Genomic DNA, 14,653 nt, shown 5'->3' with positions numbered 1-14,653 from the left:
TCTTTGAAGCCTGATTCAGTCCACCAAAAATCCTCTACCCCCCGCCCCCCTTATCTTCCCACACAACCTCCCTGTCGGCACGCCCTCCCTTTTTCCCCCATGCATCGGCTCTGCTCTTCTTTCCCTCTCCCGCCCGATTCATTTTCTCATCTCTGTGCTTCCCCTCTACCTGTTTCATCTCGACTGAGGCGGCAGTGCTCACAGGGCCTCGGCACTGTTTAGGGCTCATTAGGCGCCGGAACAAGAGAAAGGAAACAGATCTAAATTATCCTCTTCATTCTGACAGCCTCACCCCTCATTCATCCCAACTGTAGCGCTGAGCCTTTCATCTGCCTAGACACACAGTAATACACACACACATGCGCACGGGAAGCCTCTCCTTCTCTGAGCTGCTCTGTTATAGTTATTTTATGATCAAGCCGGAATGTCAACCAACTCTATGTTTTCTTTATTCTCCGTTTGACAGGGAAATAATACATGTGAATTATGACTCATGCCCATCTCTGATTCGCCTCTATGCCCGCCTGACATCTTTCTTTTCTCTCGCTCCCAGTCTCTCTGCTTTCCAAACGCTCATGTTCCCTCTGTTCTCTTTCTCTGGATCACTCTGTCTGTCACTGTCACCAAGCAAGCCTTGGGTGCGCCCCGCAGGCACAGTCACGTCGCAGTGGCTGACACCAAGATTCGGCTGTGCCTGGCTACCCCCGTAGAGCAACCACAGAACATGTTAAAGGTGGATTGACAGATGGATGAGAGAATCTCTGCAGCCCCAAAGGACCACACACCTCCGCCTTTAGACACAGCTTTTATGTGTAAATATCGCATACAAATGCATTTGGAAAAGACCACGGAATCCCATGTATGCACCACAATCCGCAAATGCAAGGCGGTACAATCAAGAGCCTGTAGGGGAAGCTTGAGACTGTAGTGCAGTGGTCCCCAACCTTTTTGACACCAGGGACCAGTTCATTGTAAAACAGATTTTTCGAGGAGGGGATGGGCAGCGGGGAGGGGAGGGCAAAAAAATAAATAAAATTCCATGCTGTGGTATGAATCAATTAACTGATGTTTGATATGTAAAATGACTGCTCACGCACTGCACATTCAGACTTTCTGCCTATTAATTGGGTGAATTTAGAAGAACATTTGTGAGGTTAGAGGTCACTGATGTTGAATTAGAAGTTCTGGCTCTTAATCTCGAGTTGATCACAAAGACATTTGATGCTCCTGCCATTGTTTCACTTTCTGAGCAATAAGAGGCCAGACGGTGCTTGAGTAAAAGAGAATTCCAAAATACCAAGAAAGGGTTGTGAAGTTTCACGCTCAACACTTATTTCTTCAGCTCTGTCATGTTGAAAGCGATTGTCACTGTCTGACTCATATCAGATACTGTCGCTGATGTTACGCATCTGACGCCGCGTCACTGTGTAAACAAAAAACACTTTCTGCATGATTAAAGTGTAAAAAGCAAAGGCAGCCTGAAGCTGAATATTCTGTACGTTCTGATGTAGCTATTTTGTGCCATTTCAGAGTTGAAAAGGTGGAGGAGCTGAGCCAAACTCTGATTGATTAATTAATAGCTTTGAAGTTATGTCTCAATTTTGCTAGAAGAGTACAGCAAATGAGAAGATGAGACACGGTCTTTTCTGTCTTAATTGGTATGTCGTCGATTGACGAGAGCGATCTGCATCACACTGGTATCAGCACTGGGGACAACAGGACAGTGTGAAGACAGAAAGGGCTGTCGCTTTTGTTCTCATTAAGGTTCAAAAAGCAGGGTCTGCAGAGGGGCTATCGGGTTCCTAAGACCCAGATAATACAAATAATGCCGATTCCTGGCAGCTAGAGCAGATGTATTCTGATTTCCTAGCATTTGCTCCCTACAGGGTGAGCTATGACTCGCCCCACATAGGAGCTGCAATTTTCTTGGATTCAAACAGGGTTTGGGCCATAAAACAGTGGGTATGCCTGAGCAAGAGGTCTGTTAATGGTCATGTGCAAAGCTGGAGGAGTGGATATTTAGCACACATAAATGGCAGACTACAACCAATCACATCCGCACTGACTGAGATAATCAATTTTTAAGATTCTAAGATGGGGGTTTTCTTTTCATTATAATCTGACTGGTGAAATGTGCCACTGTGAGAAAATATGTTTTGGCAACTCGCTGCAAAGAAACTCTCTGCGGAGAGTAGATACTGAGGTGAGTAGAACAGTCGGCAGTAAACAGGAAAAGGGCTTTGGCGGGAATCCACATAGGTTTGCACAGACACAAACACTCGGATACCTATACAAGAGAGACAAGACCAGATGCATAAAACGTACCCTGAATCCCCCATGCACTCATAAGCACAAACACAATATACAGTCACACAAAAGTGCATATCCTAATAAAAATGTAGCAAAGGCTTAGCGACAAATATGCTGCGAATTTCATATTCATATATTCCCAAACTCTAAGCCTATCAGCTCAGGCAAACAAAGGCAATACTCATTTTGCTGTTCTCGCTGCCTCACTTACCTTCCTGCAGGTACATGACAGCTTGTGAATAGTTCTGCAGTGCATGGTGTGTTCTCCCCAGGCTGCCATAGGCTAGTGTCTTGGCAGCCAAGTCATTCGTCTGGGCCGCCACACTTAGATGCTGCTCTTGGAACACAACTGCCCTCTCGTAGTTTCCCAGGGACTCAAAGGTAAGGCCCAGGTTCCCGTAGGCACGAGCCTGGCGCGTGGTGTTTCCGGTTTCCTCCGCGATCTCAAGGTCACTCTGGTGGCAACGCAGCGCTGTCTCATATTCTCCCATCGCTTGGTATACGGCGCCGAGACCACAACTGGCGTCACCCTCCAGGAGTCGATCTTGGGTGTCACGAGCAATGACTAGTTGACGCTCCAGACAAGAGATGGCCTGTTCATAATTGCCCAACTGGCTGTGGAGCGCGCCCAGTTCACCGTAGGCCTGAGCCTTGATTCCACACTCTCCCAGCTCATGAGCCACCACTAGCCGCTTCTCAAAGCACACCAGTGACTGTTGGAGATTTCCCATTGCCCTAACGAGAGAAACAGAAAGTGTCAGACAGACCCCAAAAAGTAGATACAGATGTCCTCCATAATGATGCAAAGTGCAACTACAATTATACATACAATAAAGTATACTGAATTAAGTGTTCATTGCGTGCAGTATTTTATTTTTGAGGACACTTGCATAACAAAAAAACTAGAAATTTGTCTAGAACCTTTGTCTGATATACAAGGTGAGACCAGTCATTGTTGGAAAGAAGCCCCCTCTAGATTGTAGTACCCCATGCTAAACCTTTAACTGGCTTTCCTAGCCTTCAAAGAGTTACCGTAGCTCCGACAGTCTCCGGGATATCAACAATTGTTGGGTAGGTATGAGAATGAAACACTTCAGTCATTAATGTAATGTGATAGCAAGTACTTGGCTGAGAACTATGGGAAGATGAGAGGGCTTTGTGAGTGACGATTTAATTCCCTCTGAACCCGTGCATAACTAATACCACCAGGTTTGACTGCAATGGCGTTGATAACACACACAAAGAAAACACTTTTCCAGATGAGCAAGCATATATTTTCATTGTAGACACCTTGGTTGTGATAAATTCTTTGGCACATAAAGGTAACCACAGGGTGCAATATACCCTAACGTTTTTCGATTAAAGAAGACTCACCTGTGTCCGTTCCCCAAGCCTCTGTACGCCTTCTCCTGATCCTGCATCCGGTTTAGACTCTGAGCTACTGACAAATACTGGTCGTAGTACTTAATGGCTTCCTCAAAGTCACCAAGAGCCTCATAGCAGTCTCCGAGGTTTCCGTAGGCCCTTCCCCTGTCCATTATGGCCTCATTCCCATTTAGTTGTTGTAAAGTAGCAAGCTGTTGCTCCAGGTACCCGATAGCTTCCTCCATCACTCCAACATTCATCTTTGTGATGCCCATATTTCCATACACCTGCGCCTCCACGACAGGATCCTTCAACCTCTGCCCTAGCTCCAACTGCTCTTCATAGCTCTTGAAAGCCATGGCGTACTTCCCCAAGGCCATGTAGACTGCTGCCAAGTGACCGTGAGCTTTGCACTCTCCGGAAACGTCCCCAAGCTCTTGATAGACCTCCAGCTCTTGAGTGTGGTAGCCTAGAGCTTTGTCATATTTATGCACGAGTCGGTACGTGGCCCCGAGGGCAGCATAGGCGCAGGCCTCCATTCTGCGCTCCTTCACCTGAAATTAGATGTAAAAAGAAAAAAAAATGAATATCATAACCATCACTGGAAGCATTTGCTGAATTATTTAACAGTGTACAAAAGATGTGTGTTATTTAATACCTGATGAGCTAAGGCCAACTGCTGCTCATAAAACTGAATGGCTCCAGCCACGTCTTTTTTACAGACAAATATGTCACCCAGGTTGCCAAGAGCTCTGAAGCGGGCCTGTGAATTATTCAGGGACTGGGCAAGTGACAACAGATATTTCTGACACTCCTCTGCCTTAACAAAGTCCCCCAGGGCCTTGAAGGCCAAACCTAGATTACAGTATGCCTTGGCTTGACTTAGTTTGTCATGAAGGTCCTTGGCCAAAGCGAGGTCCTGCTCGTAGTATTTGACAGCATCCTGGTAGTTGCCCAAGCAGTAGTGGGCATAGCCCAAATTGTGACAAACCTTTCCTTCACTTTCCATGTCTTGGAGGTCAGGGGACAAGCGCAGGTACTGCTCATAATAGGGCACTGCCTGAGGAAATTCTCCACGAGAGCAGTGAAAGTTGCCAAGGTTACCCAGGGCCCGCGCCTCGCTCTGGACGTCTCGGAGCTCGCGGGCGATGTTGAGATGGTTCTGGTAATGCTGCAAAGCCCGATCGTGTGCTCCCAAAGATTGGTAAGCCACAGCCAAATTGCCATGAGTGGATGCCTGCGAGGCCCGGTCATTGACCTCCATGGAAATCTGCAGCTCCTGACGGTGATACCGCACAGCCTGGTCAAAGACTCCTAGGGCATTGAAGGCATTGCCCATGTTCCCATAAGCCCTGCCCTGCGCGGCATAGTCATTGAGCTCCTGAGCAATGGCCAGGTGTGTTTTGTGGAGCTTAAGTGCAGTCTCGTAGTCTCCTTTCATCTGGTGAATAATGCCTGTGAAGAGAGAATATTAAGTTTAAAGATTCCAAAGGGATAAAATTACACAAGCAAAAATGCAAGTGCCTTGTCAGCAAGGACAAAACAAGCCATTTGGTTGCAAAATATGCTCTCAGCGCCATCTGTTCTCTGCTTACACTCCACACCTCCACAATTATAGCCATTATGAATGTAGTGAGATCCAAAGCGGTGTCTTTGTGTCTTCAAATGATTTTTAATCATTCATTCACTTATTTATTTTAAATCTACAGCTTTTTCGCCGGAGTTTGAGATGATTCTGATGAAGAACAATGCGAGAGCGGTTGAAGTTGACGGAAAGCTCAGCAAACAACTTTAGATTTAGATAAGCATGAAAAAAAACAATAAATAATGGAGAAGCTGGTGCCGGATGTATTATCTCTGATAAAATATGATCCTATGAAAAATAACAGCCATCTGCTGCAAACACACACAAACACACACACATACACCTTCCCCTGGAGATCCACAATAGTATACACAGCAGCAATCTCAAAAAGGATTGTAAAAACACGTCACAGCATAGCTAATAAATACGGACTCCTCTGAGTTGCCTTTCACTGTCAAGCAGCATTCACTGAGAATACAATAGTACATAGGATGAGTAGCATTGTTACTTTACAATATGATAGAGAAACTAAAGGAAAGAAAAGACAGCTGCCGAACAAATGATTGACCATGATGGCTGTCCTATATCAGCATTGTGGCAGGCTAGCAGGCAGCCAGAGTAATTAGGGAGTACTGCCATTAGTTTAAAAAAAAAAAAAAAACTGCGCCCTATCAGACCATTTTATTTCTTTGTCTGCTTCTGTTTTCAATTTGAATTGATACAGATCTAACCTTGATCATGAGTGTAACCCATACATTAATGGGTAAGATTTTTTCTTAAGAAACTATTTTTCCTTAGTCCACACATTAATCCCCTCGCTTTCACTTGTGAAGCATGTTAAGTCATTGTGCTGGCAGCTTTGGGGGGTGGGATACTGACGGCTCTCAAAGTCACTCCCCAAGGTTAGGGTGTCCTTAACACCGAGAGAACGAACAGAGAATATAATGCCTTCTGATGCATTACCAGCAAAAATGCTCCATGCAGTTGGCTGAAAACGAATCTTGTACACAGCGGTGGAGAATGTGGTTGAAGGGACTTTAAGGGGAGATGCAGGGGGTGTGGCCCCCTGCATGGTAAGGGGATTACCGTAAATAAAACCATACCTCTACCAGACACTACCCCCGCAGTATGCTGTCACAGTCAATATGTTGCCTTTACAACAACATGATATGAAATCAATCTCAACAATATTAGTAAACGTAAAAGTGTATGCAGCCTTCTTGGCTGTATTACAAAATGCCGAATATCTGCACAATTTCAGTAAAAACCGGGTAAATATAAAGCACATTAACAATTCTATATGCCAGCCAATCCATTCTGAGCCTATGCATTTTTCCTGATGCACAGACAAGCATGGCAATGTGTTGTCACTTTCCATTACACAGCTGGCTGTACATTGGGGAAATGCTGCGGTGACGACTTTGAGGGATGGTGCTTCTTTTTCGGAGTAAATCACTGTCTTTTGTTCAGCAGCTATAGAGACACTGCAGCCTTTACTGCATTAAGGGAATTTTAAACAATGGCTGAGACATTTGGTAGGCAATTTATTGGAGGGAGGGGAGCTAGAGGATGTGTGGGGACAGCGTTACAGTTGTGAAACACTTCATGTTTCCAAAATGAGGTGGATGCAAACAATAAGTCTGAGAGCCACTTATATGAGGTAGTATTTTGCATGTACATTTAGGAATTGTGGAAGTGTTGGTGACTATTGTATTGTCAGTATTTTATCAAGAATTTCAAAATAAAACAAATACTACTGTATGCAATGATCTGTGGGGGGAGGTAGTGAGCTGAAGATGCAAGAGCCTGCAGAGGTCAGCAAAAGAGAGACAGGGATGGAGTTGTACTCTGGTCTTAAGCCACCAAATCCTAAGTCTCAGAAAGAAACATCTACTGTCTGACTGACAGATAGGAAGGAAAAAGAATAGGATGACGGAGGCATGTTAAGTGGGTGGTCGGCGCAGATAGTATAAAAGCACTGCACCCAACTCCAACTACAGCACCCATTGGTCGGTTTCTTCTCTGCATCTGCTCGATAACCTACTCTTTAGCTCTCTAAACAACAGTCATCGCACTGTCCACAAGCATGTCACTTTGAAAGAACTGTCAAAACAATTTGGCTATATTCACTTCAATATCAGAACAAGGACAAGGGGAATATTTTTCCAGGTCTTTAGTCAAGGTCCCATATAGTTTGCCTAAACAGAAATGAAACAATGTCATTTGGAATAGACCTGTGATCCTGAATATAATGTAGTAATTGATATACATACGGGTATTCCCAGGAGAACATACTGTAAGATAGTCATCACGTCTCCATTAAAGGACAGGAAAGGTTGCTAATATTTACGCAGATCCCACAAAAATTACAAAGATATCATCACTTCCAGGCAAATGCATTTTTGTGTATTTTTGGTTAACTCCTTTCTGCCTTCAATTTATCCTGTCTGAGCCAATAGGCTGGACAAATTCCTTTGTAAAGTCTCCTATTTCTTTTTCCCTTTACTCGTCAAACTAATTATACATAGATCTACTTCCAACGGCTTAGGCCTCCAAATAAGTAATCTCTATACCTCAGTGCTCAGGCAAATCTGGGTTTTTGTGCATTTGGTGCCTCCTGTGGACACACTTAAAATAGTGACATGCATTTTTATTGATGCTCTTAAAACATTTTTAGTGGAATCAATAATGCAGATTTTACAGTGGATTGATATTTTAATTCTCAATGAGCCGGTGAGCATAAAAATATCCCTCATGCATTTTAAGAATTCAATAGCTTAACCTCACGGTCAGTTGAACCTGACAGACAATAAATAAAATCAAAATCACGGTGCTTTGGCAAAAAGAATATTTTGCTGTGTAATTGGGTGAGTGGACGTCAAAGACGAGTTTTCCAGAGCAGAAGAAATGAGTACTCTCACGCCAAGGTAGATGATAAAAAGGTTTAAAGGTAATTCAGTACAGACGTACTGCCATGTCCTGTTTCTTTTTCCATGTAAAAGTGAGTCAGGGAATACACAGAAACGCAGAATATCTGTTAGTGCTGATGTTCTATGTCTGAACTCTTCCTGTTGTTTTCTTTGTGTCTGTTACATTAAATTGTTGAATACCAGAAACCAGGAAACCCTCGGGAATGGGGATTGAATGAAAACAGGGCGAAAAGGTTGATTTGGTGTTTTATTTTACCCTACCATAGTCTTTCAAGTAAATGGGTATCAAGTAATAAATTGAGTGTACAGTATTGTGATTAAAATGTAAAATGTAGATGTATTATTAAATATATTATTTATTTCTGTAACACAATGAGACAATTATTACAACTTGTCATCATACCCGTTACAATGTTAGTAATGTGGGTTACAATGGTTTTATTATTGCTTGATTGTCTTTTTTGGACCTATAAAGGGGTTTCTGTCCGTGATATGCAAAAAGACTATTCTTTTTTTTAAATGTGACTAATATACAAAGGTTTAATGGAAGCTCACTGTCATGTGTAATCTCTTGTTTAAAGCCATCAATGTTTTACAGTCAAATATAATACTTTTGGATTACACGGAGATGGACAGGCGGTTTGCCGCAGAGACACACAGACAGATAAATAATGTGCAATTTAGATTGTGTTGATCATAAACTACGTGGCAACTCACTACTTCAGTTGCACTGATGAGATACTGCTGAGTTGTGGGAAGATGGCCAATTATTGAATAATATATGGGACTGGAATGCAAAATGTTCATATCCTTTATAGGTCAAAGTGTGCTGAGCCAGGTCTGTTGGTACCGCTGGGTATCGTGGTTGGATATTAAAGGATGGCAATCTCAACACAAGTGTGCCTCAGAGCCAGGCCAGCCACTGCCCATACCACAGCCAACTTCAAAAACAAGCTGAGAGGGCAAATAAAAGTGTCCAGTTTGCTGTTTTTCAAATGTCTTCTTCCCACTTCTAAAACTTTTGTTTTGAATGCCGCTGCTCAGTAATTGCTTTGCTCATTTTCGTGGTTTTTTTTTTTTTTTTTTTTTTCTGCACAGTCAAAGAAAAAGGTTTTCAAGTCTACAGAGTGAGCTTGTGGGCACTCATGATGGAGTAACAACAACAATACGCTGCACTCAAAACAACAACAGAACAATTAGAGACAGAAGCTTCACAACCTCCACTTCATCCTGTGTTATCTTCATTATTCAGCTCCACTTGAATCAGCTATTAAAGGTAATTAAGCGATTCATCAAGTCAGTTTCAATTACTAGTGCCTTGACAGTTTCAGATTACAATCAGCAGGGGTGAGACTGGGGACGAAGACAATGAAAGGCAGAGGCATCAAAAAGTGAAGAGGAATGAGAGAAAAGTGGTAAGTGATGAGGCCTCTTGAGTGTCAGAGGTCCGATGTGTGCATGAAGGTTTGACGCTACTAACTACACACTTATTCAGCGATGTCACCAGATGGACATCTTTAACACCGCACTCATTACAACATTAAAACTACTCAAATATTGCAACCAATCATAAAGTAGATGGTCGGGCAAGTCGTCACGGGACTCCTATAACGCGCTGGAATATATCTGCCACCTGACATAATAAAACTCACGTAGGTAGCATCGTAAAACGTGCTCTCGATAGTCCTTCAATTTATGATCATCTCCCTTTAAAGATCAGCAGTATTTTTCCGCAAAGGGGATGTGCACCATTTAGACGGGTCAAATCGCAGCTTCAATTTATGTTGCGTTGATTAACCTCGACTCTCCACTCGCACACTTTTTACACATAGGTTAAGACTAAATCATCTGGAACAACTATTAAGGCTCTTTTCGTTGTCCATTAGAATCAAGGTTAGTACTGCTTTGATAGCTATCATAATTCAGACAGTGGAGGTTGTAATTGCTGCACTAAATACAGCAAAATGGGCACAGCATTTATCTCATGGAGTAGTCAATATCTAAAGAGACATTATTTCATTCATTTTTCCTGAAATATATAATACAATTATTAGTTTATGCACTTTTTCGAGAGGGAAGATTTTGCGCCCAACATCTAAGTTTCAAGGAAAGATCTATCATTTCCTTCCCTCACATTTAATCGATTATCGTTTCAGTGCAAGGCAGCAGAAAGGGGCACGGTGATAGATCAGATTGTATTTTTTCTCATGAAAATGAGCTTTTTATGTGAAGGTACATATATGAGAATACAACTGTGATAAAACTTCCTGGTTATTCTGTAATGATCCTATGAGGAGCTTTGTGGTTTTAGTTTTACACAAACACAAGAAATTACTTCTGCCCGTTTCTATAAAATTTAGTTTAAGGTGTGGGGCATTGTCCAAGAAAGAATCAATTACAATTTGGTTCAAGCAAATGATATGTTTCTTTTTAAAACTGCACCGGACCCAGATTTTGAGGTAAGAGTGTAGCGGCACACAATCCCAGTTGCTCATAATCGAGTGTAAATTTTCTATGGTCTGTGAGTTTGGGTGCCACAAGATCTCCAGTGTTGGGCCACTGTGACTGTGTCAATGCAGCTGTTAACTGTGCATTTCCGAGCATTTTATGCCCCCTTCCGCTATTTTATGGAAATGCTGGTTTCATGCACCAGCAGGAGTTAGCACCTGCACGCCCTGCCAGAACGACTAAACGCTTGTTCAATAAGCATGATATTACTGCGCTTGATTGGCCAGCAAACTCAACAGACCTGATCCTCTTAGACAATCTATGGCAGGGGTGGACAATCAATTTTTCAAAAGGGCCATCTGAGACACAGAACAGTCGAGGGTCATGCCAATAGTGTATCCTCAATTGTGTTCCATAAATTATTAAAATATTCATCCATTCATTATCTACCGGTTATCTGGGGTCAGGTCGCGGAGGCAGCAGCTTCAGCAGGGAAGCCCAAACTTCCCTCTAACCAGACACTTTTTAAAGCTCTTTCGGAAGAATCCCAAGGCGTTCCCAGGCCAGCCGGGAGACGTTGTCTCTCCAGCGTGGGTTTCCTTCCTTCTGGTGGGACATTTTCAGAACATCTCACCGGGAAAGCATCCAAGAGGTATTCTAAATCAAATGCCCGAGCCATCTCATCTGGCTCCTCTTAACACGGAGGAGCAGCGGCTGAACTCCGAGTCCTTCCCGGATGACCAAGCTTCTCACCCTATCTCCAAAGGAGAGTCCGGACACCCAGCGGAGGAAATGTTATATAACTTTTTCATTGAACTGCAGTGTGCATCATTGTGTTTTTAAGTTTGTTAACATTAGAGTACGTGCACGTCACTAACTCAAGTTTGAATTGCAAGCATGGTTAGTAAGTCTGTGTTTTGCATACATACCCAGATTGGAGGAGGCCCTTCCCTCTGCAGCTCTGTCTTTCAAACCTTCAGCTATGGACAGCTGCTGTTCATGATACTGTTTTGCCCTCTCCAGGTCCTGCATGCAGCGAGCGGCATGCCCCAGGCCCGCATACGCTCTCATCTCGATGGACTTTTCTTCCAGTTCCTGGGCGAGCTCCAGCACGTGAGTGTGGTAAGACATGGCCTTGTCAAAGTTTCGGTGATAGTGGTAGGCGCTGCCTAGGTTACTGTAGGCCCGAGCTTCCTCCCGCTTATTTTCAAGCGCCTTGGCGATACCCAAGTGCTGCTCGTGGCATTGGACGGCATTGTCAAAGTCTCCCATGGCAATGTAGACAGCACCCATGTTTCCCAGCTCCCGTGCCTCAGAAAGCTGATCCTTGGACTGCTTAGCCAGCAGAACACACTGCTTGTGGCTGGCCAGTGCATTTGGGTAGTCCCCGATGGCTGTGTACACATGACCCAAGCTGCTCAGGGCCATTGAAGCAGCCTAAAGACAGAGAGAGAGAGCAGGGTTTAGCACAAAAACACATTGGTGAAATTCAATTATCTACACACACATTTAATTAAGAATAATTATTTGACTGGCTTTGTTGTGAAAATGTCCCCATTATGCCTGCAAATTTTAATCCAGAAAGAAAAAGCCTTTCTAAATTCACTGAGAAAGGCTTACTGCTTCGAAACCAACTGACCAAGACAACCTCATTTGATTCAGCGGTTGCAAAGCAAGGAAGGGGGTAAAGTGTGATGCATATCAGCACAGCAGTAGGTTTGTTTCAAAGCCGCCAGTTTGCCAACTGCAATCATACTTCATGGCGTGCTACCGACAACGGAACAAAAAAAGTGCTAATCAGGCGGGTGAGTAGAAGGGTTTCAGCTTCACTGTCAACCTGTGCAGGGGGTGGGGGGGTGGGGGTGCAACTGCCTGACTTTCTCGCTTCTGGCAGGAATGCTATCAGACAAAATATTTCTGCATATTTTCCCCTATCTTTCATGCCCTTTCCACAAGCACATTCCAATAGTCAAAATGGTACTGCAATAACAACAAATTGCACTGCAAAAAGCAGTTCAGCAGAATGCAAACAGCTTTTTTTGCTTTTATTTTTTATTATGTCACAGGTCATAGTGTGCAATTACCTTCTCACATGAACCACAATGCCACTAGGTGGGCATTTATTTTGAGTTGCTGCTTTTATTACTACTATTTTAGTATATTATTATTTTATTTTATTACTAATTTATTTCCAAATATCCAAAGACTCATTCTCATATCAACACACATTTACAAATGATACGGCACAAAGCATGGCATGCACTTAACAGCCTGCAAGTGATCAATGTTTTTTCAATGTCATTACATTTCTTTTACATTAAAAGAAAAATAATAAATACATTAGTTAATGTGAACATCTCCAAGGCACATAACCAGAGGAGACTTATTAGATGTTTATACGAAGGGTAAACAGCTGCGACTGGGGTCAGCTTTCTCTGCATGAACAGATGTTCAATTAATCTCACACGACCAGCTAATAAAGCAACTCTTTCCGCAGGTCCCACCCATCCAATACACGCCAGGAAAAAGTTGGAACTCAGGCCACCGGAGAGGACATTCATTCTGACAAGGAAGGTCACTATCAAGCCGACAACCAGCAACATAGACTGGGTGGTGGTGAATATCAATAACAGCTAGTGCTAGTTTTGAATGCTTTCATGAGTTAAACGTAACTGTTTACCGACATGTACTGTTTCGAAAATAATAACATACAAGAACAGTATTATGAGAATTTTGTAATGTACTAATTCAAATGTACTAAAATACACTCTTTGGTTGGCCCTGGGGCTACATATTGAAATTCTGATCCTTTGCATAAATGAAAACCAAAGTACATTGTTGATTTAAAAAAGAAAAAAATCAATACTATCATTATAGTATTGCACAAGGGCAAACGCTACATTTCATTGGTTAAATTCTCACATAAAATGCACAAACGGAATAGCAACCTACCAAAGCTTATTTCCTTCACTTCAAGTTGCTGCTGATGTCTGCAACCAATTACCTGCTGACACAAGGACTCTCAGCACTTTACTCAAGTTTAAAGACGCAACAAGGCATTACACAGGCCCAGGGATGCAATTACACTCCGTCAGAAACTGTTGCTGTTTCATGTTCCAAGATAGCCTATCTGAGGCTGCTCAATTGCATGTACCTTTTGATGCCTAGCTTTCTCTCTCAAACTTTCCCTTTTGTGAGCAGAAAACAGAGGATTCCACATCTGCCTGACTTCAGAGTGCACCTATAAAGCAAGACCACAATATCTTTTGCCAACACATATGAGTCGCTCTGATGTGTCCTTCTAAAGAGAGACTGCATTCTCTTCTCAGATGGAGGCCAAGATAATGAGGAGTCTACCTTGACAATAACAGAGGCACGACTACAGGGACCAGCCCTTTTCAAATTTAAGTGATCAAAAGACACAGAGGAGGATGCAAGTCAAACCATGCGTTACTAAATAAAGCATTACCGGCATCACTGGGCAGACATGATTGTACAGCTCTTGTTAGAAGTGACTTGATTGAATTTAAAACTCGAGATATCCAACTAGTTGATCAGCAAACATGTTGTACTGACGGTCTCCTAATTGGAAGGTAAGCTGGGAGCAGACAGGGCAAGTTCAGAGGGAGATGGCAGGGGATGGATGATCACAACTTCTTGGATATTCGAGACTATTTTATACTCCTGGCTAGGAGAGTGGCTTAAGATCCATTTCAAATTCTCCTCTATGAACTCCTCTTCTATGTCTGCTTATATTCAGTAAGACATTAGACGAATGGTTGCTTTCATAGCATGTACAAGGGGTAGTAATGAATCGTAATTTCCCTCTTATGTCATGTAGCAGCGCTGATATCGATAGTATGGGTTCTGTGGCTCTTAGTCACTGTTGTATTTTTATTTCTCACACTGGCCGGCAATTTACTGTTAACTCAAGCTGGCCTGTGGTGTTTCTACTTGTAGGATGTGTCAATGCCTTCATGAAAACAAAACATCTCCTTAGTTGAGCATGTTCGCC

At 42.9% G+C, this 14,653-nt stretch overlaps 1 protein-coding gene across 3 annotated transcripts in view; it reads right to left on the bottom strand.

Annotated features, from left to right (window-relative positions):
- Positions 1–14,653, bottom strand: part of LOC125965873 (tetratricopeptide repeat protein 28) — a 145,236-nt gene that overhangs the window by 17,039 nt on the left and 113,544 nt on the right. For all 3 annotated transcript variants that reach the window (XM_049716745.2, XM_049716746.2, XM_049716747.2), the window contains 4 exons: positions 11,568–12,075; positions 4,334–5,130; positions 3,685–4,229; positions 2,522–3,045 (listed from right to left, as the gene is read on the bottom strand). In XM_049716745.2, coding sequence (XP_049572702.1) covers positions 2,522–3,045; positions 3,685–4,229; positions 4,334–5,130; positions 11,568–12,075 — 2,374 coding nt within the window. The remainder of the gene's footprint in view (positions 1–2,521; positions 3,046–3,684; positions 4,230–4,333; positions 5,131–11,567; positions 12,076–14,653) is intronic.

The sequence above is a fragment of the Syngnathus scovelli genome, chromosome 3, assembly GCF_024217435.2.
Source record: "Syngnathus scovelli strain Florida chromosome 3, RoL_Ssco_1.2, whole genome shotgun sequence".
In the NCBI taxonomy this organism is placed as follows: domain Eukaryota; kingdom Metazoa; phylum Chordata; class Actinopteri; order Syngnathiformes; family Syngnathidae; genus Syngnathus; species Syngnathus scovelli.
The sequence above is the reverse complement of the archived record's forward strand: the minus strand, read 5'-3'. Positions and strand labels throughout refer to the sequence as shown.